The sequence below is a fragment of the Coregonus lavaretus genome (assembly GCF_964263955.1).
Source record: "Coregonus lavaretus genome assembly, chromosome: 38".
In the NCBI taxonomy this organism is placed as follows: Eukaryota; Metazoa; Chordata; class Actinopteri; order Salmoniformes; family Salmonidae; genus Coregonus; species Coregonus lavaretus.
This window is the reverse complement of record NC_140025.1, coordinates 25,220,575-25,246,201: the sequence shown is the minus strand read 5'-3', so window position 1 is coordinate 25,246,201 and position 25,627 is coordinate 25,220,575. Positions and strand designations below refer to the sequence as shown.

Here is a 25,627-nt window from a genome sequence, read left to right as displayed (position 1 = left end):
ACGAGGATAGGGCTGCTGATTTAGGATCAGTTTTGCCTTTAAGATCACAAATAATATTACACGGACAGAGCGACCTGATCCTAGATCAGCACTCCTTCTGTGAGACACTTTATGAATACAGGCCCAGAGTTTGATTCTATTTGCCTAGAGTTTACAAAGGATATGACTGCCATCTACTGGATAATATTATGTACTGTATATGGGACTCTAGTGCATGGTGGTCCCAGCTGTTTTCTCATCTGTTATCTCTAGTTACAGAACAGCTAATCACCAGCCTAGACTCGGGAAAGGGAACCCTCCAATGCAAAATCCTTGAATTCAATGTACAAATTCACATTTTACATGTCAAAATGATTCCAATCCAGTAACCAGGTTCCCCCTGGGATGCAGAATATAAACCTAACAAGTTAGGACATGTTATGTCATGCTATGTTATGACATTGGCAAAAAAAAAAAATCCATCTCCAACATTTAGCTCAGCAGCCACCAGCACTAATGCGTGTCATCATCTTGTTGGTAATAAATCACAGCAGTAAAGCAACAGTCCATGACCTGATAGTAATGGAAGGTCACCTAGAAGCACATCAACACCTCTCTATGGTAGGCCTACTGACACATTACTCTCTCTCTCGCTTTCTCTCTCGCTTTCACCCTCACTCACGCAGTCGCAGGCACACATGCAATATCAACAGTGACGGAGAGTAAATGGCTGACCGATATCTGACTAACGAACAACTAGTGTCAGGGGTTAGGGTTTAGGGGGTGAGATGGTCATTAATGAGTCCGAGGTCAAAGGTGAGACTGAAAGGGGATGGAGGGTTAGAGTCTAACCAAACCTACTGTGGTGATAGATTAAACCTTTGGATGGGAAAAAACGAAAGTGTGTGTGTGTGTGGGATAGAAGGGGAAACTTTCCACAGGGCCTTATTGTGTGATTATTATTTTTAGGGATAAGATTAAAGTATAACCCCACAGCGGTTAAACTGACCCAGATGTTGTGCTCAGTGCTTTTTGGTCCAGGAGTAGGTTTAATCCGGGTCAGGGACTCTGGCCCTTATACTTTAATCTCATCTACCCAGTGTGACAATTCAATATTTTCGTGTTTATTAATCCAACATTTCTCACTGGAACATCGTCACCATGAATTACGTGCAGAAAATCAGAACGTGCTACCATGTGTTTTAACATTGACTTCTGAATAATTGCTACGACGCTGACTTGGGGCCAATCCTCAATATAAACATAACTGTTTTTCTAAGAGGAAGCTACTCTTTTCTTAAACCATCCATCTTCAGGCTGAGCAGATATCATTTTTTATCTTTATTTGTCATACAGACTAGTGGTGTTGAGTCTATTTGCAGTAGCGATGGGCCTCCTTTGGCTTTCAGCCTGTTTGGAGCTTCAAGTCATTTCCCACGATCCTGTTTTCTCACAGTTCATAGATAGGGGTATTTTTGTCCATTTTAATCCAATTAAAAAATTAAGTTTTTGTTTTATATAAACCTTGTGTTTTTCATAAACCTTTTGGTTATTTTACTTCCCAAATCCCCTGTGAAATAAGACAAATGAGATAACAACCATTCCAAAAAAGGGAATGGTTTGGAACTGCACTTGGAGAAATCTATTCAATTCAATGTAATATCCCAGTTGGGACTGCTACTCTGTAGCCCCAAGGAAGAAGTGAACCTGAACAACTTTATTTATTAAACATTAACAATTCAGGGTTGGGTAGGTTATTTTCTAAATGTCATCCATTACAGTTACTAGTTACCTATCCAAAATTGTAATCAATAACGTAACTTTTGGATTACCTGAAATTCTGTAACATAATTTGATTACTTTCTGTTACTTTTGGATTGCTTTCCCCTTAAGAGGCATTAGAAGAAGACAAAAATGATCCATTAAACGCCTTTGGTGTGTCATAATAGTGGTCTCTGATTTATGGTCAGACTCACTCAGGTGGACAAACTTAAACGTGCACCTTTTTTCAATTCTGAATTGAATGTTGTTGGGAAAACAGAAAATTGTCAATGTATTTTTTTCGCAAACCTTTTAGAATTTAAAAGTAATCCAAGCAATAATCATGTAGTTTTTCACAGTGTCTGTAATCTGATTACAATATTTTTTGCTGGTAATGTAACTGATTACCTTTATTGCTATTTTTTTTAGATTACATGTAACTGATTACTCCCCAATCCTGATTATCATTGACAATTGATGTCTACTAAATTCCCATTTATTTATTCTATGACAACAGGAAGTATTACTACCAATATAAACAAGCCAGCACTTAAGTGCTTCCATAATTGTCCATGTCAACTGTTTACTTGTGCAGTCGTTAAGTTAAACAAACTCGTGGTGCGTTGTATCTTCCCAGGGTTTAGCGAACATGTTGTAAGATTAATTTGAGAACCACAAGATGTATAATAGGCAATTGGGGAGCATGCATGTATTCTCTGGCCAGTAGTTGATGCAGTTGCGAGTGATATGTATTTGAATACGTTTCACGGATGCACGCGCATCTTATCAGAGGCTTTGATATACTAACTAGTCTAACTGATGGACAACAGGTGGTGCTAAATTGTAATTTACTGTAGTGGGGCATCGGAGAACATCATTTCGAAATATGCCACGTTTTTATAATATTTGACTGAATGACTGGTAAGTGAATTTCATATTGAAATGTATATTGAACCGATACTTTGTTGTAAACGGTATTTCTCATGTCTACTGTCTATATCTGTATTTTTTTAGTGTGAGTAGGCCTTATATTACTGTATTTTGTGTAAGGTGTCATGTCGAGATTTTTCTAAACAATTTCTGGATGTTGCACATTCAACCTACCAGCTCTCACAGTCTACATTCAACAGCATTTCTTTGAACGGTTTTCCAAATCTTACACGTTTGGGATTCTGAGTAAAACAAAGTGAGTGTTACCCCATGCAATTTGGAAACGTATTACTGTATAATGAGCCTATCATATGCCTTAGCTAAAGCATTATCAGAGCACATCCAGACACAAACAATATAGACTTCATTGAAGGCTTTGTCCTTTTATGGAGCCTCCTCCACAGTGAGTTAGCAACCAGGGTCCATTCTTACATTCCTGTATCTCCCAGAGTGATGGCGCTCCTGCTTAGGGCTCTAGTGCTACCTGTCTTTCTGTCCTCGGTGCCCTGGGTGACAGGGTCAACGTTCACCCTGCTCCTGTCCTTGCCCAACACCTCCATGCCCTTCAGTGTGGGCAGGATCGGGGCGGGAGCCCTCATCGCCATCGACGCCGTGAACCAGAGCCCCGATCTGTTGGCAGGTCAGTACACAGAGACATTGTATAGTATATAATATGTTATATATTATATAATATTTATAATGTAAAGAGACAGATCTGTTGTTTGCTGTAATGAATGGACAATAACGTTGTATTGTACTATTGTATTGTATTGTATTGTATTGTATGGCATGCAACTGCTGGGAGTCACTGAAGCACACTGAGAAACACTGGCCAAGAGGACATCAGAAGTCATACTCAGTCAATAGCCACTGTAAGTTACTGTGTTGTATGTCCTCAGGTCATTTGCTGAAGCATGAATACGTGGATGACGAGTGTAGCGATGTGAATGGCCCGGGGAAGATAGTGGAGCTACTGCACATACGGAACTACAGCGCTTTCATCGGCCCCGCCTGCTCCGAAGTAAGGTCACCACCTTCACCTGTATAAATAAATAAATCGTAAATCATATTGCACTAACTATATTATCTGCATTACAATCCAATGATGATAGAACACCCTCTTTAGGTGTGTGCGATCACTGCCAAGCTTGCAGCTTTCTGGAACATTCCCGTGGTCAGTCCCACCTGTGCAGACCAGCAATTTCTCATCAAAAAGGTCAAATATCACTTTAATATAACTCATATACCAATAACTAACTATAACTAACTTACATCCCTCAGAACCTGGAGTACACAGTTGCTACTTTATCACATGCTATTTTCTGTGACGGTGACAGGCTTACCCCACTCTTACCAGAGTGTTTGGCCCCTTCACCAAGATGGGCTTGTTCTTCGTGAAGATCTGTGAGAAGTTTGGCTGGAGACGTATAAGCATTATCTACGACCACAGACCTGCCTGGATCATCCCTGCTGAGGGAATCAGGTACGATACGACGCCGCACGATACAATACAATAGATACACTTGAAATAGGACACTGGAATGTGAGGTAGGGCTACATGTAGGGAGGAACCTGAGAAAATGAGCTACCGTTTCTATTTCTATAAGGTATCAAGCTGAAGTCAATAATATCACTGTGGCTAAATACCTGGAGTTTCGAACACCTCTCGGGCAAGACAACACTCACACAGCCCTCACACAAGCACGTATGCTACAGGAGGTTGCCGAGGTGTCTCGCAGTAAGTCATTTTTTGGAATGTTCTATTAGGTTATTGGCTCTGTATTCCAATGTCCACACCAGCGTACTATTTACAATTAACATTTACATTTACATTTTAGTCATTTAGCAGACGCTCTTATCCAGAGCGACTTACAGGAGCAATTAGGGTTAAGTGCCTTGCTCAAGGGCACATCGACAGATTTTTCACCTAGTCGGCTCGGGGATTAGAACCAGCGACCTTTAGGTTACTGGCACTACGCTCTTAACCACTAAGCTACCTGCCGCCCCGGCCATGCATTCTAACTGGTATACTAGTATGGGTATTTTAATGTAGCCTATATTTAGTATTTGTGTCTTGCCCTGTAGTCATAGTGATCTCAGCGCGTGGGGAGGTGGTCAGGGGCTTCCTGATCGAGGCCCACAGGAGAGGCCTCACCACAGGGGATTACGTCTTCTTCTGCTTCGAGCCCTACAGGCAGGAGGAGATGTTTGGCAAATTTGACTGGAAAAGAGGTAGGGTGTGTCCCAATTGGCACCCTACGATACAATACAATACAATACTACATGGGAATTTTGGGAATGCTACTGGAATTTTACAACCTTAGGACAAATCCATGAATGGTGTTGATGTGTTGTAGGAGATGTGGATGACTCTGTGGCTAAGCAGGCCTACAAGGCTCTGTTTCTACTCTCTCTGTACAAACCCAACGACCAGAGGTACTGGAACTTCTCCAACGACGTCATCCGCAGATCCAGAGAGGACTTTGGCTATGGCTACGCACCCAACGAAAAGGTGTGCTATAAAACATTTACATTTACATTTTAGTCATTTAAAACACACACACCTGTCGATTGACCCTGTCTGGAGTGCCAGATGGGCTGGGCTTTCTACTTTTGGGACGATTTCATTGATTCCATTGCGCCAGGCAAGCTCAATTCAGCGCAGCTAAAAGATTTGACCGATTTCCAAATACTATTTTGAACCCGGGTCTGGTACTTAGCTACTATGTTTAGCTGTATATATACTGTACACTCTTAGAAAAAAAGGTGCAATCTAGAACCTAAAATAGTTATTCGGCTGTCCCTGTAGGAGAACCCTTTGAATAACCTTTTTTGGTTCCAGGTATAACCCTTTTGGTTCCAGGTATAACTCTTTTGAATTCCATGTAGAACCCTTTCTACAGAGCGTTCTACCTGGAACCCAAAAGGGTTCTACCTGGAACCAAAATGGGTTCTCCTATTGGGACAGCCGAAGAACCCTTTTGGAGCACTTTTTTCTAAGAGTGTATATACAGTATATGTAACTCTCTGTTTCTGACTGTTTGTCCAATGGCAGGTGTCGGTGCTGGCAGCCATAGCCCATGACTCTGTATGGCTGTACGCTCAGGCTCTGAATGAAACCCTGGCGGAACACGGAGACCCGTACGACGGCTTCACCATAACCCGCAAGATGTGGAACCGAACCATCACAGGTCAGCCATTTTGTATTATTTATTTCACCTGGTAGTTATAACTTTAATGGTTAATGGTTGCAGTTAAAGGTCATTGAGATTATATACAGATATGATTTACAGTTATTTACAAGAGTAATTGTATTTTATTTATAAAATGCAATTATTTCATTTTCTTTTATCGTTTTGCACAGCAGTCCCATTGATGTCAAAATGCCTATTTTTCAAGGGAGACCTGGCAGCTTCATTGCCTCACAGAGAGATGTACAGGTAACTGCAAAAACAAAGAAAAAACTTGAGTAAATGAGGAATACAAAGTATATTGAAAGCAGGTGCTTCAACAGTTAATTAAGCAATTTACATCCCATCATGCTTTGGGTCTTGTATAAAAATAACCTGTAGCCCATTATTTTGGCCCAATGCCTTATTAAGACACTATGTTGGTGTTTCCTTTATTTTGGCAGTTACCTGTATATGACTGTATTTAAAACATAATGACACATAAGGTGTGGATAGCCCATATGTTCGTTTTCTGGACTCTATCCGTTAGGTATCCAGGGTGACGTTACCATGGACGCCAATGGAGACAGGGAGACTGCCTATATGATGAAACACATCCAGGGCGGAGACAACGATAGCGAGTTCAAAGTCAGACGCTGATACACTATCACTCTCTCTCTTTCTCTCTGTCACTCGCTCTCTTTTCTTTCTATCACTCTCTCTAACACTTTCTTTCTATTTCTAGCACTTTGTCACTCTCTGTCTCTCAGTCCTTCTGTCTCTTACATCACACTCTCTATGTCACTCTCTTTCTTCATCTTTGTCTTGCCATACCTCTGTCTCTCTCTCTGTATGTTTGCCTATTTCTCTATTGAAAAAATAAGAATATAATAATGTATCGCTCTCTCTCTCTCTTGCTCGCTGTCACTCTCTCCCTCCTGCCCCTTTTATAAAATCTCCTTCCCCCTCTCTCTCTCTCAACTCTCTGTTTTCCCTTTATTTTCTGCTAATGTCTACACAGTGTTCACATCTTAAGCAACCACTTTTATCACAGCCTGTCCAAAATGTAAACACTCTTCTGAACAATTACAGTGCTGATTTAATGCTTTGCCACTGTATCTATTGTCGTTTTGCTTTTCAACCCCAATCTGTCTCGTTGGCCCACATTTCAGTTGTCTGATTTCAGTGTATTTCTGATCCTGTACACACACACACACACACAAATTGTCCCGGAATCTCCAACCATGCCCAGCTGGCACTGCAGGCACGCTGAAGCAAATGCTCAAAGTATTTGAATAGCAAACAAATACTACTTGAACCCAGGTGCAGTAATAGAAAATAACAACTGAGAGTTGCAGAGTGGCGGAGGCCCCATTATACAGGTTAGGGATGGCAGACTCCTACACAAAAGGGCGACATGACGGGCAGAATCCTGGGAGAGAGAGAGAGAGATAAAGAGAGAGGTGGACATGCAGTGCAACACACACACGACCCTACTCTCCTCTCAAGTACCCACCTAGGACCAACTTGGCCATTAGGGCCACTACTAAAAGCTCTTGAGAGTGCATTCTCTTAATTACCGCCTTGAAATGGCTTTGAAGATTGGATCTTAATGTTTCAAATTGTAGTTGTTGAAATAAACGTATTTTGTTGCAACATTCTTCTCTGATGGCCCCTCGTTGCTGGTTTCATTGCAGCTAACCAAAATGAAGGACTTTCTTCCTGTCCCATGTAATTTTGGTTTCTGTGAATGTGGTTTCTTCCGACCATGCATCACCTTTCAAGACTCATGTCTTCCCAGGAAACGAGTGATGTGGCAATAAAATGAGTCAATTTAAAGAAGATCTAAGGGAAATGTAAACAGATCAGCCAGGAGGTTTTGAGCTTGCCAATAGTGAGGGCATGCATACTGGGAAAACAACAATTAGAATTGGCATGCACTGTGAGACATTCAGTATTACAGTAGATCTGGCTCGTATTTTGGATAGCAGATGGATGCTATATTGATTACCATGGCAAATTAAGATCATGCCAGCAACTACTGTATGTGACATCCATAGACCATTTCTAAAAGGAAAATCACTCGTAAACGTTAACTTCCTGGCCCTTCTTACTGTGATTGACTTCCCTGAAATGGGCTGCGTCCAACACACAGCCTTTAATGTGCACATTTTTTAAAGTAACCCTTAGATGGTCATGGTATCTTCTCCCCTGGTAGGTTATCGCCAATTACTTTGGTACGAATAAGGCTTATGAGCCAGTGGAGGGGGTCCAAGTCTACTGGCCAGGAGGGAGGAAGACTCCACCGAAGGACACACCCGACTTTGACTTCAAAGATGAGCTCTTCAATAACGGTACTGTGTGTTTGTTACACCAATGGACCTTCTCTAGTATTCTCTAGTCTCCGCAGTACGCACATTATCATTTTGTGTTGAGTTGATAGCTGACCCTTAACAGACCTGCTTGGGTTAGGTAGATATGACCAAAAATGCAGCTGCTGGTGAAATTTTGTCCCATGCTTTCTGGTAATACTTTTTGTCAGTTTAATGCAATGATGTATACAAACCCTGGATTGCTGATGAAATGCGCCATTGAGAGGCTTTGAAGCCACCGGTCGGCCATATTGGCACTCTCCAGTAGGTGCAGTCATCCATAGGAATTAATGGAATTGTACAGTATTTCAATTAAATGTTTCAAGGACAAAATGTATTTAAGTATTTTGATGTTGTAGTGGGGACAGTACCATTAGTAATCCAAAAATATATATACTTTAAATAAGGAAAATTATGTATATATGTTTCTATTTTTATGTTTAGCTCACGTAATATAATTTAAAAGTATGCATTAAGGTGTCTGTAATATTATAAATGTGGCAAAAACGAATGTAGACATTAATAAATGCATTTCTATAGCTTCCAAAAATATTTTTTTGCAACGTGGGGGAGTGCCAAGATGGAGGCAAAGTGGCTTCAACACAGCACCTCCTGTTAGCCATCTAGTGTATATATAAATCATTGGTCTCATTATATAAATGTATAATTTATTTAGTCATAATTTATTTCCAATCTTTATTCATTTATCAAAGTAGATTAATTTGATTAGTTCATTTGTTTACTTGATGAAGAACAGCAGGCAGCAGGCATTGTGGTCTGTCCGCTCCAGGCTTGTATGTCCTTAGATGTCATGTAAGTATTGTCACTTGACAGCATATGCAGTGTGTTACCACACCAACAGGCGGAGCCAGAGCCCCATATATCCTCTAAAGCTGTGTCTGTTCTGTTGGTGTCGGTTCAACTTCTCTGCTCTCTGATATGCTGTGTATGCACCTGATTGCTCCGGCTACACCATAGTTCACCCAACTCCCATCAACCCCGGTAACGGCACTGTCTCCCCCAAGATTAACACAAGGAGGGAGGGAGAAAGAGAAAGGAGGGAGCCAGAGAGAGGGAGAATGACGGAGGCAGAGAGAGAGAGAACCAGAGAGAACGAGAATTGACTCCCAAAAACAGTTACACATTGAATTATTCACTAGTGCCTGCTGGACGAAAGGAAATCTTTATTTTATTTTCCACTGAAATATGGACTTCTTTTAATACCGTTTTATTAAAGTCCCCCCCAGCTACCTAGGTAGACCTCAGTCTACCTCATAACGGTCTAGCCAGGGTTATGTAACAGGGATTCCATCCCAAATGGCACCCTATTCCCTACACAGTCCTGGTCAAAAGTAGTGCACTGTTAAGGGAATAGGGTGCCATTTGAGACGTAACCAGGGTTTTATTCTTTGTTATCAATTGTTTTCTATCCGGAATTCTCTCTGGATGGATTTGATATGTGGTCCGAAAATGTTTTCTTTGCCGTTGCTTCCAGCTTGGTTTGGCAGACAGGGACTCGTACATATGGCCCCGTGAAGAATGTGTGGAACTTATTGATGTTTGGGCTTTATTATATATATTTTTAAAATTAGTATTAAGAAGGGATAATGTGGAAGAGATGCAATAATGCAAATGAGAAAGTTTTGTTTGGCGACCTGTTTATGAAAATAACACTTTTATACATTTATGAGTAAAATAATCCCCTTAAAATGATGATGAAGATAAAGATTTTAACTTCTAATCTAATACATTAGATACTTTATTTATTTATCCTTTATTTATTCAGGAGTTTATATTGAGATGAGCAAATCTATTTCCAATTGAGTCATGAAAAGCAATAACATAAATGTTTAATAAAAGGTTTGTCTGAAAACAGTCTATGCTACCATATATTTCGGGCAGTACCATTTGGCATTGTCAACCTGTTATCGAAGCTTATGCTACAGTGTATTTGTGTTGCAGAGAGGAGGTTTGCGATAGCTGTGGGGACCATTGCTGTTTTCCTGGCCACCGGGACACTTATCGTTTGTCTTCTCTACAGGTACACACACACACACACACACACACACACACACACAGAGACACACACAGAGACACACACACACAGACAGACAGACTCACGCACGCACGCACGCACTCACTCACTCACTCAGTCACTCACACACCTAGTATTGTATTTTTTCCATCTAGTGGTAGTCTAGCCGTGCAAACGTACAACATACAGCACTGTTCCGGTAAGTAATGTGGATAGTCCATAATGTGGATCTCGCTCTATCACTCTCACTTGCTCTTACTTCGTGATTAAAGGAGTTTTTCAGCAAACGCAGGGATTTTTGAATATTCCAGAATTATTCAGGAAAGTGGGGAGAGGACGTCATAAGGCTCACATTGCTTTCAAACAAAGGATGGATTAATGAAGAATGAATCTGTACTGACTTTTTCTCGTCATGAACTCACTCAAAGCCCCGTGTGTGCGTGCATGTAATTGTGTGTGTGTGCGGTGTGTGTGAACCCACTCAAACCTGTGTGTGAGTGAGCATGCATGAAACTATCATCCTTAGGAAGAAGTCATTATCTCGGATGTCTCAGTATCTCAGCCTCTAGTTTAGCCTCTATTACCCTTTCATGTGATAAATTGACTTTTCCTTTCCAAATGATTACTTTTAAATTATCATTTGAAGTGGGAACATTTATGCTATAATATGAATGGCGTCGTGATCGCTAGTCCTGGAATGAATGAGGGAGTAGGCCTTGATGCCCACGAGCATTAAGAATGACGGTTCAATAATAGTTAATAATAGAGAGAGAGAAAGGGAGAGAGAGAGCGAGAGAGAGGGAAAGAAAGAGAGAGAGAGAATGGTACACTGTACTACTGTGAAGGCCCTATCTGCAGCCGACGTGTAGGCATTGTGTTCACAACGCATGAAACAAGTTCTGACATTGTTTATTAGGTAGAGCAAGTTTGTAGATTTGAAATTGTGTGTAAGTCCTATATAATAGGTCTGAAGTATTGTTGCAGACACTAAAATGATCTAAATGTATGAAACAAGAATTGACAATTGTGTTCCCCTACCTGTAAATGAAGTGTATGAAATACATTTGACATTGTGTATAAAAGCCAATTGAACAGGTGCCAGTGTTGTGACCCAGGTACAAACATGTGCATGTGTGACAGAGTGGAAATTCCACTAGTTACATATGCACTAAACCCCCATGGAACAGGCTTTGATGTTGCTTTGCACTGTTATATGAGATTTACATACAATAGAAAACCTGCACAGGTTCTCAAGAGAAATACAATTCGATGTAGTGTAAATTGCAGGGTCATCATGATGTTATTGAACCAGGAAGTACTTCTCTTGTGACACAGGAAGCACATCATCCAGAAGAAGGTGTCTGTGATCCTATGGAGGGTTAGCCCCGGTGATTTCACCATGATGGAGCACAGCTCGTCCTCGGCAGGAAAGGTGAGGCAGGGGAGGAGGAGTTTGAGTCACTGGCCACGTTCCAGGCTGACTACACTGCAGACGCCTGCTAGATCTCCCACGCCTGGATAGGTGTTTAACATATCAGCTATCATCTGATGCCTGACTGCACATTTTATGACGTACACGTTACCTTTGGTTGATGCCAAACCCCCCAAAGCATGTATTCCCTACAGTAGCACCTTACTCTCCTTTCCTTAAAACTGCAGCGTTACGACCGTACTGAAGCAAGCACTTCATTTTTCTATTCCTCTACTTTCTTTTAGAGCATAATTTCATCATTATACATTTTTCATTTTGCCATGACCATACTGCCTTTACTATTGTGAATTGGTACTCAACTTTGCGCACCCACTCCTCTCAGTTACTATGGCCTGTTTTGAATGTGTAATGAAAAGCATAACTACAAACAATTCAGTGTGATGCCATATGCCATTTAGCAGACACTTTTATCCAAAGCAACTTACAGTTATGGATGCATACATTTTAAGTATGGGTGGTGGCAGGAGTCGAACCTGCTGTCCTGACGTTGCAAGCGCCATGCTCTACCAACTGAGCTACGGTGGACCACAGAGAATGGCGCGCACGCACGCACACCACACCACACACACACACACCACACACACACACACACACACACACACACACACACACACACACACACACACACACACACACACACACACACACACACACACACACACACACACACACACACACACACACACACACACACACACACACACACACACACACACACACACACACACACACACACACACACACACACACACACTACTTCAATGGTCACGTGGCTCATATAAAGTTCATGATAAAGTAGACTGCTGTGTGTTTACTAGGTACCGTACCTCAACTCCATCCACGCTTCTCTGGAGTCCATCCTCGGAAATATGAAAGACAAACCATCCTCCCACAGAACGGCCGTTTATAAAGTGAGAATTGCTTGTCCTTATTGGTAACTTTTATGATGTTGTTTTTGGCCCTTGAGTTTTTCCTGTTAGGGATAATTAACTTCTGATTGGTTGTCCTAATTGGCAACACTTTACCTTTACAATGTTGCATTTAGGGCCTTGAGTTTTTCCTATAACTTACCTGACTGGAGGGGGAGAGAGAGGTGAGAGGGGGAATATAACTTGGGCCCAGAGTTTTTCCTGGCTACAAACTCTAGGGCTAGGCCTTATTTATATTCAATCCCCACCATGCCTCAGACGTGGAATAACTATACTTTGAGACTTTCTTACCGTAATACGCAGGTGTCCAAACTCGACACCTGGTCCTGTGAAATTACATCTAATGAAATGATCCTGCTGATTAGAAGCCAGGCTGTGCCATTATGTATTTTCCGTCATCATCATTATCGTCATGGGGCTTTGGGTTATTTTTAGTCTGCCATTTTGGCTCTGTCGTTCCCCCCGGTTTCTTTCAGGAGAACATCTGTTCAGTGCGACTGCTGAATGTGAAGAGTGTGTGTCTGAACAGAGAGCTGCTCACTGAACTGAAACAGGTGAGGCCCTCCTCGCTGTAGAGAAGTGTTTGTGTCTGTTATCGTTATCGAGTGTTAGTAGAGAGTGGAGTGCTTAATGTAATGTTTATGAATACTGATGCTGTAAGTTTATAATTTTATCATATCTGTTTTATATGGACTCCTCTCTCTTTCTCTCTCTCTCTCTCTCTCGCACATGCGCGCGTGTGTGCAGTGTAAAGATTTGAGCCACCCAAACATCTGCAGCTTCATCGGTGCTTGTCTGGAACCTCCACAGCTCGTTCTGCTGACTGAGTACTGCCCTAAAGGGAGCCTGCGGGTAACCCACACACACACACACACACACACACACAGACAGGCAACATTACACACACCACTGCTTTAAACGCACATAACCCTCTCTTCACTGCTTCTTCGATACATCACAAGAGCAATAAAGTCCAATTGCACCTCCCGAACTCCAGGACATTTTGACGAATGGTTCCATTAAGCTTGACTGGAGCTTCAAGTTCTCCCTGATGCTGGACATTGTCAAGGTACATTTTCTCACAACTCTAGATTTTTCATGCGTTATGAGTTACATAATGTATATGACTGTCTCAATGGGAGTGATACAAGGCAGACAAAACTGAAGTGGAAGTTGATATCAGTGCAATTCCAGTCTATGTGGGAATTGGTTCTATCAAACTGAAATGTGTGTGTGCGCGCGTGTGTTCGCTTTAGGGGATGGACTACCTGCACCGCAGCCCCCTGCGCTCCCATGGTCACCTGTCGTCATCTAACTGTGTGGTGGATAGTCGCTTCGTCCTCAAGGTGACCGACCATGGCCTCAGTCTCCTCAGAAGACCCCCAGGACAGGACGAGAAGGGCTGGTCCAAAGAACACTGGACATGTAAGTGTAGGGTCGCAACATTTCGGTAACTTTCCCAAAATTCTCAGGTTTTCCAGAAATCCCAGTTTCCCTGAATCAGGAGGGAATAAGCAGGAAATCCATAGTCTTCCAACCAGGATTTCTGGAAAACCTTGGAATTTTGTAAAGTTACCATATAAAAGGAGGGAAAAGCGAGAGGGGCGAGAAAGAAGAAAGAAGAAGAGGGAGAAAGAGATGACAGATACACAGTGGTAAACAGTGTAACTAACAATATGAGCTTTTCATACATTAAGCCCCTCTCTCTTCCCAGCCTTACTGTGGAGGGCCCCGGAACTGCTGAGGGACAGCATGCCCTCCTCTGGCACCCAGAAGGGGGATGTCTACAGTTTTGGCATTATTGTTCAGGAGGTGGTGTACCGCAGCGGCCCTTTCCACATCCCCAACAACAACCTCAAGGCAAGAGGTATGTAGAGAGAGACCCCCATACCTTACTGCTCTGGGGTGTGTTCTCTCCTCCTCACTGTCTTATTCAAAACTCTCTCTCTCTCTCTCTCTCTCTCTCTCTCTCTCTCTCTCTCTCTCTCTCTCTCTCTCTCTCTCTCTCTCTCTCTCTCTCTCTCTCTCTCTCTCTCTCTCTCTCTCTCTCTCTCTCTCTAACACTTAATTGGCTAGGTTAGCTAGCTAGCCACATCCAGAACAAGCTCACTACTAAACTGACATCGCAATCCTACTATCGTGGACACTTGTCTCCAAGCAGCATTTTTTGCTTTTATGTCCCTGTAGCTGTCAGCAGTTGTGTCAAAAAGACACGGTTTTGAAGATACTGCGAAAATAATTCTCTCCTCCATGTGTCCAACAACCGCATGCGACCATCTGCAACATGTGTGTAGATACCTGCATTCAGTATAGTTGCATAGCTGTGCATAGCTCTCTCTCTCTCTCTCTCTCTCTCTCTCTCTCTCTCTCTCTCTCTCTCTCTCTCTCTCTCTCTCTCTCTCTCTCTCTCTCTCTCTCTCTCTCTCTCTCTCTCTCTTCCCCCCCAGACATAGTGGAGAGGGTCAGGGCCGGGGTGGGCGTGGGGGGCGGAGGTAGCCCCCTCAGGCCCCACACGGACAGGGCAGAGTGTCCAGAGGGTGTGGAGGCTCTGCTTTGGGCGTGCTGGAGTGAGAGACCCAGCGACCGACCAGACTTCTCCTCCCTCAGGGTGACCGTAAAGAAACTCTGCCCCAGCGGGTGAGACATCACAGTCCACAATCACATATACACTGAGTGTACAAAACATTAGGAACACCTTCCTAATATTGAGTTGCACCCCCTTTTGCCCTCAGAACAGCCTCAATTCGTCGGGGCATGGACTTTACAATGTGTCAAAAGCGTTCCACAGGGATGCAGGCCAATGTTGACTCCACTGCTTCCCACAGTTGTGTCAAGTTGACTGGATGTCCTTTAGGTGGTGGAACATTGTTGATACACACGGGAAACTGTTGAGCGTGAAAAACCTAGCAGTGTTGCAGTTCTTGACACACTCAAACCGGTGTGCCTGGTATCTACTGTACAAAGGCACTTAAAGCTGCAATATGTAACTTTTTGGCCAACCCGACCAAATTCACATAGAAATGTTAGTTATAGATCTGTCATTCTCATTTAAAGCAAGTCTAAGAAGCGGTAGATCTATTCTATGTGTGCCATGTCTATGCTTTCCGTTCTTAAGTTCAGTTTTTGCATCTTTTACATTCTGTTTTGTGTATCAGCTTCAAACAGCTGAAAATACTATATTTTTTATTATAGAAAAGATAGTGTTTCACAGCGGTTTAGATGGTACAATTATTCTCTACACTATACTTGCTTGTTTTGTAACATACAGTGGGGAAAAAAAGTATTTAGTCAGCCACCAATTGTGCAAGTTCTCCCACTTAAAAAGATGAGAGAGGCCTGTAATTTTCATCATAGGTACACGTCAACTATGACAGACAAATTGAGAATTTTTTTCCCCGAAAATCACATTGTAGGATTTTTAATTAATTAATTTGCAAATTATGGTGGAAAATAAGTATTTGGTCACGTACAAACAAGCAAGATTTCTGGCTCTCACAGACCTGTAACTTCTTCTTTAAGAGGCTCCTCTGTCCTCCACTCGTTACCTATATTAATGGCACCTGTTTGAACTTGTTATCAGTATAAAAGACACCTGTCCACAACCTCAAACAGTCACACTCCAAACTCCACTATGGCCAAGACCAAAGAGCTGTCAAAGGACACCAGAAACAAAATTGTAGACCTGCACCAGGCTGGGAAGACTGAATCTGAAATAGGTAAGCAGCTTGGTTTGAAGAAATCAACTGTGGGAGCAATTATTAGGAAATGGAAGACATACAAGATCACTGATAATCTCCCTCGATCTGGGGCTCCACGCAAGATCTCACCCCGTGGGGTCAAAATGATCACAAGAACGGTGAGCAAAAATCCCAGAACCACACGGGGGGACCTAGTGAATGACCTGCAGAGAGCTGGGACCAAAGTAACAAAGCCTACCATCAGTAACACACTACGCCGCCAGGGACTCAAATCCTGCAGTGCCAGAAGTGTCCCCCTGCTTAAGCCAGTACATGTCCAGGTCCGTCTGAAGTTTGCTAGAGTGCATTTGGATGATCCAGAAGAGGATTGGGAGAATGTCATATGGTCAGATGAAACCAAAATAGAACTTTTTGGTAAAAACTCAACTCGTCGTGTTTGGAGGACAAAGAATGCTGAGTTGCATCCAAAGAACACCATACCTACTGTGAAGCATGGGGGTGGAAACATCATGCTTTGGGGCTGTTTTTCTGCAAAGGGACCAGGACGACTGATCCGTGTAAAGGAAAGAATGAATGGGGCCATGTATCGTGAGATTTTGAGTGAAAACCTCCTTCCATCAGCAAGGGCATTGAAGATGAAACATGGCTGGGTCTTTCAGCATGACAATGATCCCAAACACACCGCCCGGGCAATGAAGGAGTGGCTTTGTAAGAAGCATTTCAAGGTCCTGGAGTGGCCTAGCCAGTCTCCAGATCTCAACCCCATAGAAAATCTTTGGAGGGAGTTGAAAGTCTGTGTTGCCCAGCGACAGCCCCAAAACATCACTGCTCTAGAGGAGATCTGCATGGAAGAATGGGCCAAAATACCAGCAACAGTGTGTGAAAACCTTGTGAAGACTTACAGAAAACGTTTGACCTGTGTCATTGCCAACAAAGGGTATATAACAAAGTATTGAGAAACTTTTGTTATTGACCAAATACTTATTTTCCACCATAATTTGCAAATAAATTCATAAAAAATCCTACAATGTGATTTTCTGGATATTTTTTTCTCATTTTGTCTGTCATAGTTGACGTGTACCTATGATGAAAATTACAGGCCTCTCTCATCTTTTTAAGTGGGAGAACTTGCACAATTGGTGGCTGACTAAATACTTTTTTTCCCCACTGTAAATTAGTCTTGCCCATTTACCCTCTGAATGGCACACATACACAATCCATGTCTCAATTGTCTCAAGGCTTAAAAATCCTTATTTAACCTGTCTCCTCCCCTTCATTTACACTGATTGAAGTGGATTTAACAAGTGACATCAATAAGAGAACATTTCACCTGGTCAGTCTGTCATGGAATGAGCAGGTGTTCCTAATGTTTTGTACACTCTGTGTATATCAAAGATGTCAGAATAAGAATACAGTGATACTGTGTTGTAACACCTTAACGGTCACCAAGATGTCTGAAGATCTTGGCAGTTCAACCCAATCACTCCGACCATAAGATAGATAGGATGTTTTTTATTGTCGCAGTTCCAGTTCAGTGTGTCAACCGTACTTGCATTTTAAGTACACTGTGCTCCCTCTAAATGTTGTAGTGTTAAGGGCAATAAAGGCCCTATTGGGACTAAAGATCTCTGAGAGGGCTGTTGGGCATGTTATACACAGACCTGTGTTCAAATTATATACTACTGTTCAAAAGTTTGGGGTCACATAGAAATGTCCTTGTTTTCGAAAGAAAAGCAATTTTTTTGTCCAATAAAATAACATCAAATTGATCAGAAATACAGTGTAGGCATTGTTAATGTTGCAAATGGCTATTGTAGCTGGAAACTGCTGATTTTTAATGTAATATCTACATACAGTAAGGGAAAAAAGTATTTGATCCCCTGCTGATTTTGTACGTTTGCCCACTGACAAAGAAATGATCAGTCTATAATTTTAATGGTAGGTTTATTTGAACAGTGAGAGACAGAATAACAAAAAAAAATCCAGAAAAACGCATGTAAAAATGTTATAAATTGATTTGCATTTTAATGAGGGAAATAAGTAGTTGACCCCCTCTCAATCAGAAAGATTTCTGGCTCCCAGGTGTCTTTTATACAGGTAACGAGCTGAGATTAGGAGCACACTCTTAAAGGGAGTGCTCCTAATCTCAGTTTGTTACCGGTATAAAAGACACCTGTCCACAGAAGCAATCAATCAATCAGATTCCAAACTCTCCACCATGGCCAAGACCAAAGAGCTCTCCAAGGTTGTCAGGGACAAGATTGTAGACCTACACAAGGTTGGAATGGGCTACAAGACCATCGCCAAGCACCTTGGTGAGAAGGTGACAACAGTTGGTGCGATTATTCGCAAATGGAAGAAACACAAAAGAACTGTCAATCTCCCTCGGCCTGGGGCTCCATGCAAGATCTCACCTCGTGGAGTTGCAATGATCATGAGAACGGTGAGGAATCAGCCCAGAACTACACGGGAGGATCTTGTCAATGATCTCAAGGCAGCTGGGACCATAGTCACCAAGAAAACAATTGATAACACACTACGCCATGAAGGACTGAAATCCTGCAGCGCCCGCAAGGTCCCCCTGCTCAAGAAAGCACATATACAGGCCCGTCTGAAGTTTGCCAATGAACATCTGAATGATTCAGAGGAGAACTGGGTGAAAGTGTTGTGGTCAGATGAGACCAAAATGGAGCTCTTTGGCATCAACTCAATTCGCCATGTTTGGAGCAGGAGGAATGCTGCCTATGACCCCAAGAACACCATCCCCACCGTCAAACATGGAGGTGGAAACATTATGCTTTGGGGGTGTTTTTCTGCTAAGGGGACAGGACAACTTCACCGCATCAAAGGGACGATGGACGGCGCCATGTACTGTCAAATCTTGGGTGAGAACCTCCTTCCCTCAGCCAGGGCATTGAAAATGGGTCGTGGATGGGTATTCTAGCATGACAATGACCCAAAACACACGGCCAAGGCAACAAAGAAGTGGCTCAAGAAGAAGCACATTAAGGTCCTGGAGTCTCCAGACCTTAATCACATAGAACATCTGTGGAGGGAGCTGAAGGTTCGAGTTGCCAAACGTCAGCCTCGAAACCTTAATGACTAGAAGAAGATCTGCAAAGAGGAGTGGGACAAAATCCCTCCTGAGATGTGTGCAAACCTGGTGGCCAACTACAAGAAACGTCTGACCTCTGTGATTGCCAACAAGGGTTTTGCCACCAAGTACTAAGTCATGTTTTGCAGAGGTGTCAAATACTTATTTCCCTCATTAAAATGCAAATGAATTTATAACATTTCTGACATTCGTTTTTTTCTGGATTATTTTGTTGTTATTCCGTCTCTCACTGTTCAAATAAACCTACCATTAAAATTATAGACTGATCATGTCTTTGTCAGTGGGCAAACGTACAAAATCAGCAGGGGATCAAATACTTTTTTTCCCTCACTGTAGGCATACAGAGGCCCATTATCAGCAACCATCAGTCCTGTGTTCCAATGGCATGTTGTGTTTGTTAATCCAAGTTAATCCTAATTGATCATTAGAAAACCCTTTTGCAATTATGTTAGCACAGCTGAAAACTGTTATGCTGATTAAAGAAGCAATAAAACTGGCCTTCTTGAGACTAGTTGAGTATCTGGAGCATCAGAAAATGTGGGTTCGATTACAGAATCAAAATGGCCAGAAACAAAGAACTTTCTTCTGAAATTCATCAGTCTATTCTTGTTCTGAGAAATGAAGGCTATTAAATGCGAGAAATTGCCAAGAAACTGAAGATCTCGTACAACGCTGTGTACTACTCCCTTCACAGAACAGCGCAAACTGGCTCTAACCAGAATAGAAAGAGGAGTGGGAGGCCCCGGTGCACAACTGAGCAAGAGGACAAATACATTAGAGTGTCTAGTTTGAGAAACAGATGCCTCACAGGTCCTCAACTGGCAGCTTCATTAAATAGTACCCGCAAAACACCAGTCTCAACGTCAACAGCGAAGATGCGACTCCGGGATGCTGACCTTCTAGGCAGAGTTGCAAAGAAAAAGTCATACAGTGGGGGAAAAAAGTATTTAGTCAGCCACCAATTGTGCAAGTTCTCCCACTTAAAAAGATGAGAGAGGCCTGTAATTTTCATCATAGGTAAACGTCAACTATGAAAGACAAAATGAGATTTTCTTTTCCAGAAAATCACATTGTAGGATTTTTAATGAATTTATTTGCAAATTATGGTGGAAAATAAGTATTTGGTCAATAACAAAAGTTTCTCAATACTTTGTTATATACCCTTTGTTGGCAATGACAAAGGTCAAACGTTTTCTGTAAGTCTTCACAAGGTTTTCACACACTGTTGCTGGTATTTTGGCCCATTCATCCATGCAGATCTCTAGAGCAGTGATGTTTTGGGGCTGTCGCTGGGCAACACAGACTTTCAACTCCCTCCAAAGATTTTCTATGGGGTTGAGATCTGGAGACTGGCTAGGCCACTCCAGGACCTTGAAATGCTTCTTACGAAGCCACTCCTTCGTTGCCCGGGCGGTGTGTTTGGGATCATTGTCATGCTGAAAGACCCAGCCACGTTTCATCTTCAATGCCCTTGCTGATGGAAGGAGGTTTTCACTCAAAATCTCACGATACATGGCCCCATTCATTCTTTCCTTTACACGGATCAGTCGTCCTGGTCCCTTTGCAGAAAAACAGCCCCAAAGCATGATGTTTCCACCCCCATGCTTCACAGAAGGTATGGTGTTCTTTGGATGCAACTCAGCATTCTTTGTCCTCCAAACACGACGAGTTGAGTTTTTACCAAAAAGTTATATTTTGGTTTCATCTGACCATATGACATTCTCCCAATCCTCTTCTGGATCATCCAAATGCACTCTAGCAAACTTCAGACGGACCTGGACATGTACTGGCTTAAGCAGGGGGACACGTCTGGCACTGCAGGATTTGAGTCCCTGGCGGCGTAGTGTGTTACTGATGGTAGGCTTTGTTACTTTGGTCCCAGCTCTCTGCAGGTCATTCACTAGGTCCCCCTGTGTGGTTCTGGGATTTTTGCTCACCGTTCTTGTGATCATTTTGACCCAACGGGGTGAGATCTTGCGTGGAGCCCCAGATCGAGGGAGATTATCAGTGGTCTTGTATGTCTTCCATTTCCTAATAATTGCTCCCACAGTTGATTTCTTCAAACCAAGCTGCTTACCTATTTCAGATTCAGTCTTCCCAGCCTGGTGCAGGTCTACAATTTTGTTTCTGTCACGCCCTGGCTCTGGGGACTCTAGTATGTTGAGCCAGGGTGTGAGTTTTCATGTGTGTTGGTGCTAGTTGTTGTATATCTATGTTGGCCAGGGTGGCTCCCAATCGGAGACGGCTGTAGCTCGTTGTCTCTGATTGGGAGTCATACTTAGGTAGCCGTTAGGCATTCATTCATTGTGGTTTCTTGTTCCGTGTTGGTTCGTGTATGTAACCAGGGACGTCACGTTTTCGTTTTGTTGTTTTGTTCGTGTGATCATTATATAAATAAATATGTTCGCATTCAACGCTGCGCCTTGGTCCTCCTCTCTCACCGACGATCGTGACAGAAGAAACCACCAAGACTGGACCAAGCAGCGTGTCCAGGAGCCATCGCCAGGGAGATCTCTAGCAGATCTCCTTCGCCTCCTCGACTGGGTCAAGCCGGGTGAGGAAGAGAAGGGCTTGACATGGAAGCAGAAGGGCGAAAGGCTGGCGAGGGACATGGAGACCTGGTCCACGGGTAGGAGAGACCGCCAGAAAATTTTTAGGGGGGGGCTAACGCCGTGGACGACGGGCCAGCAGGAGACCGCGGCAGAGCGGCCCAGCGGGTTGGCAGAGGAGGCCGCCAGGTTACGGGGGCCACTGGTCGAAGAGGGGATGGAAGGTGTAGAGGCACGGCGAGAGGTACTGGGGTGTGTTACCAGTCCGGTCCGGCCCATTCCAGATCCCTGCGTAGGACCAGTGGTGTGTGTCCCCAGTACGGTCCGGCCTGTTCCTGCTCCCCGTACCAGGCCAATGGTGCGCGTCGTCAGCCCGGCTCGGCCCGTTCCTGCTCCCCGCACCAAGTCAGTGGTGCGCTTCGTCAGCCCGGCTCGGCCCGTTCCTGCTCCCCGCACCAAGTCAGTGGTGCGTTTCGTCAGCCCGGTTCGGCCCGCTCCTGCTCCCCGCACCAAGTCAGGGGTGCGTTTCGTCAGCCCGGCTCGGGCCATTCATGCTCCCCACACCAAGCCAGTGGTGTGCGTTGTCAGTCCGGCACAGCCCGTGCCTGTTCCACTGGTGCCTGGTTCAGCACGGGTCAGCTTCTTCACGCCGGAGCTAGAGCAATCCGCTCCACCAGTGTGCAGTCCAGCTCCGGTCAGCAGGGCCAGACCGGACCAGGGGTACTTTGGGGGGTTAGAGAGCGAGTTGGGATCATGCCCGGAGCCGGATCCGCCGCCAAGGCGGAGTGCCCACCCGGTCCCTCCCCTGTGGTATTTGGTTGGCGCGGTCGGAGTCCGCGCCTTTAGGGGGGGGTACTGTCACGCCCTGGCTCTGGGGACTCTAGTATGTTGAGCCAGGGTGTGAGTTTTCATGTGTGTTGGTGCTAGTTGTTGTATATCTATGTTGGCCAGGGTGGCTCCCAATCGGAGACGGCTGTAGCTCGTTGTCTCTGATTGGGAGTCATACTTAGGTAGCCGTTAGGCATTCATTCATTGTGGTTTCTTGTTCCGTGTTGGTTCGTGTATGTAACCAGGGACGTCACGTTTTCGATTTGTTGTTTTGTTCGTGTGATCATTATATAAATAAATATGTTCGCATTCAACGCTGCGCCTTGGTCCTCCTCTCTCACCGGTGTCCTTTGACAGCTCTTTGGTCTTGGCCATAGTGGAGTTTGGAGTGTGACTGTTTGAGGTTGTGGACAGGTGTCTTTTATACTGATAACAAGTTCAAACAGGTGCTATTAATACAGGTAACGAGTGGAGGACAGAGGAGCCTCTTAAAGAAGAAGTTACAGGTCTGTGAGAGCCAGAAATCTTGCTTGTTTGTAGGTGACCAAATACTTATTTTCCACCATAATTTGCAAATAAAATCATTAAAAATCCTACAATGTGATTTTCTGGATTTTTTTCTTCTCAATTTGTCTGTCATAGTTGACGTGTACCTATGATGAAAATTACAGGCCTCTCTCATCTTTTTAAGTGGGAGAACTTGCACAATTGGTGGCTGACTAAATACTTTTTTCCCCCACTGTATCTCAGACTGTCACACCCTGGCTCTGGGACTCTATTTGTTGAGTCAGGGTGTGTTTATTCTATGTGTGATATGTCTATGTTGGGGGTTCTAGGTTGTCTGTTTCTATGTTTGCCTGTGTGACTCCCAATCAGAGGCAACGAGTGTCAGCTGTCGGCTGGTTGTCTCTGATTGGGAGCCATATTTAACTGTCTGTGTTTCACTTTATGTTTGTGGGTTTTTGTTCCGTGTCGGTATTTGTTTACCGTGGACTTCACGAGTCGTGTTTTGTTTGGTATACTTTAACTAATTAAAGTCATGTTTGTTTCACACGCTGCGCCTTGGTCTACTCACTCCTACGGCGATCGTGACAGAAAAACCCACCGTAAAAGGACCAAGCAGCGTGTCCAGGAGCAGGCAGACTGGACATGGGAGGAAGCGCCAGGAAAGGAGATGGAGAGGCTGGCGATGGCCCAGGTGGGCAAAGTGTGGTCCTGGGAGGACATGCTCGGGGGCAAGGGACCTTGGGGTAGGATTAAGGCCCTGGCGAGAGAGGAGCAGCGGCGTCAGCAGTGCCATCGTCGAACGGACGAGAGGCACCCCCAATAATTTTTTAGGGGGGGGGCACACGGCATGGGCGACTGGGCAGCAGGAGGCTGCCACAGGGCGAAATGGGAGACGAGGAGAGAAGGCCACCGGGTTACGGGAGCCATTGGCGAGAGGAGGGAAGGAAGTTGTAGAGGCACGGCGAGAGGTACTGAGGTGTATTGCCAGTCCGGTCCGGCCCGTTCCTGATCCCCGTTTAAGGCCAGTGGTGTGTGTTCCCAGTACGGTCCGGCCTGTTCCTGCTCCACGCACCAAGCCTACGGTGTGCGTCGCCAGCCCAGTCCGGCCTGTCCCTGCTCCACGCACCAAGCCTACGGTGTGCGTCGCCAGCCCTGTCCGGCCTGTCCCTGCTCCACGCACCAAGCCTACGGTGTGCGTCGACAGCCCAGCCCGGCCTGTCCCTGCTCCACGCACTAAACCTACGGTGTGCGTCGCCAGCCCAGCCCGGCCTGTTCCTGCTCCACGCACCAAGCCTACGGTGTGCGTCGCCAGCCCTGCCCGGCCTGTTCCTGCTCCACGCACCAAGCCTACGGTGTGCGTCGCCAGCCCTGTCCGGCCTGTCCCTGCTCCACGCACCAAGCCTACGGTGTGCGTCGCCAGCCCAGCCCGGCCTGTTCCTGCTCCACACACCGAGCCTACGGTGTGCGTCGCCAGCCCAGCCCGGCCTGTCCCTGATCCACGCACCAAGCCTACGGGGTGTGTCGCCAGCCCGGCCCGGCCTGTCCCTGCTCCACGCACCAAGTCTACGGTGCGCGTCGCCAGCCCGGTCCGGCCTGTTCCTGCCACTCACACCAAGTCTACGGTGCGCGTCGCCAGCCCGGCCCGGCCCGTTCCTGCCACTCGCACCAAGCCAGGGGTGCGAGTCGTCAGTCCGGCACAACCCGTGCCTGGGTCATCGGTGCGAATTCAGGTACCGCTCAACTGCTCCACTAAGGAGCTGAAGCCTACCGCTCCTGCTACGTCCAGTCCAGCTCCAGCCAGCGGGGCCAGACCGGACCAGGGGCGCTATGGGGGGTTTGTTGGAGGGTGGTGGGCAAGACCGGAGCCGGAGCCGCCGCCGAGGAGGAATGCCCACCCAGCCCTCCCCTGTTTTGCTCGTATTTAGGCGCGGTCGCAGTCCGCGCCTTTAGGGGGGGGTACTGTCACACCCTGGCTCTGGGACTCTATTTGTTGAGCCAGGGTGTGTTTATTCTATGTGTGATATGTCTATGTTGGGGGTACTAGGTTGTCTGTTTCTATGTTTGCCTGTGTGACTCCCAATCAGAGGCAACGAGTGTCAGCTGTCGGCTGGTTGTCTCGGTGCGCGTCGCCAGCCCGGTCCGGCCTGTTCCTGCCACTCACACCAAGTCTACGGTGCGCGTCGCCAGCCCGGCCCGGCCCGTTCCTGCCACTCGCACCAAGCCAGGGGTGCGAGTCGTCAGTCCGGCACAACCCGTGCCTGG

At 44.9% G+C, this 25,627-nt stretch overlaps 1 protein-coding gene across 1 annotated transcript in view; it reads left to right on the top strand.

Moving 5' to 3' along the window:
- Positions 1-2,392: 2,392 nt before the first annotated feature.
- Positions 2,393-25,627, top strand: part of LOC311112413 (atrial natriuretic peptide receptor 1) — a 46,157-nt gene continuing 22,922 nt past the window's right edge. Inside the window, exons 1-21 of the mRNA XM_084155525.1 lie at positions 2,393-2,661; positions 2,848-2,926; positions 3,120-3,310; positions 3,570-3,691; positions 3,797-3,886; positions 4,008-4,153; positions 4,278-4,408; positions 4,756-4,902; positions 5,028-5,182; positions 5,726-5,861; positions 6,391-6,488; positions 8,059-8,194; positions 10,175-10,253; positions 11,583-11,679; positions 12,558-12,650; positions 13,145-13,222; positions 13,416-13,520; positions 13,666-13,737; positions 13,925-14,093; positions 14,383-14,535; positions 15,116-15,305. Of these exons, the coding sequence (XP_084011651.1) occupies positions 2,655-2,661; positions 2,848-2,926; positions 3,120-3,310; positions 3,570-3,691; positions 3,797-3,886; positions 4,008-4,153; positions 4,278-4,408; positions 4,756-4,902; positions 5,028-5,182; positions 5,726-5,861; positions 6,391-6,488; positions 8,059-8,194; positions 10,175-10,253; positions 11,583-11,679; positions 12,558-12,650; positions 13,145-13,222; positions 13,416-13,520; positions 13,666-13,737; positions 13,925-14,093; positions 14,383-14,535; positions 15,116-15,305 (2,474 nt within the window). The 5' untranslated portion in view covers positions 2,393-2,654. The remainder of the gene's footprint in view (positions 2,662-2,847; positions 2,927-3,119; positions 3,311-3,569; positions 3,692-3,796; positions 3,887-4,007; positions 4,154-4,277; positions 4,409-4,755; positions 4,903-5,027; positions 5,183-5,725; positions 5,862-6,390; positions 6,489-8,058; positions 8,195-10,174; positions 10,254-11,582; positions 11,680-12,557; positions 12,651-13,144; positions 13,223-13,415; positions 13,521-13,665; positions 13,738-13,924; positions 14,094-14,382; positions 14,536-15,115; positions 15,306-25,627) is intronic.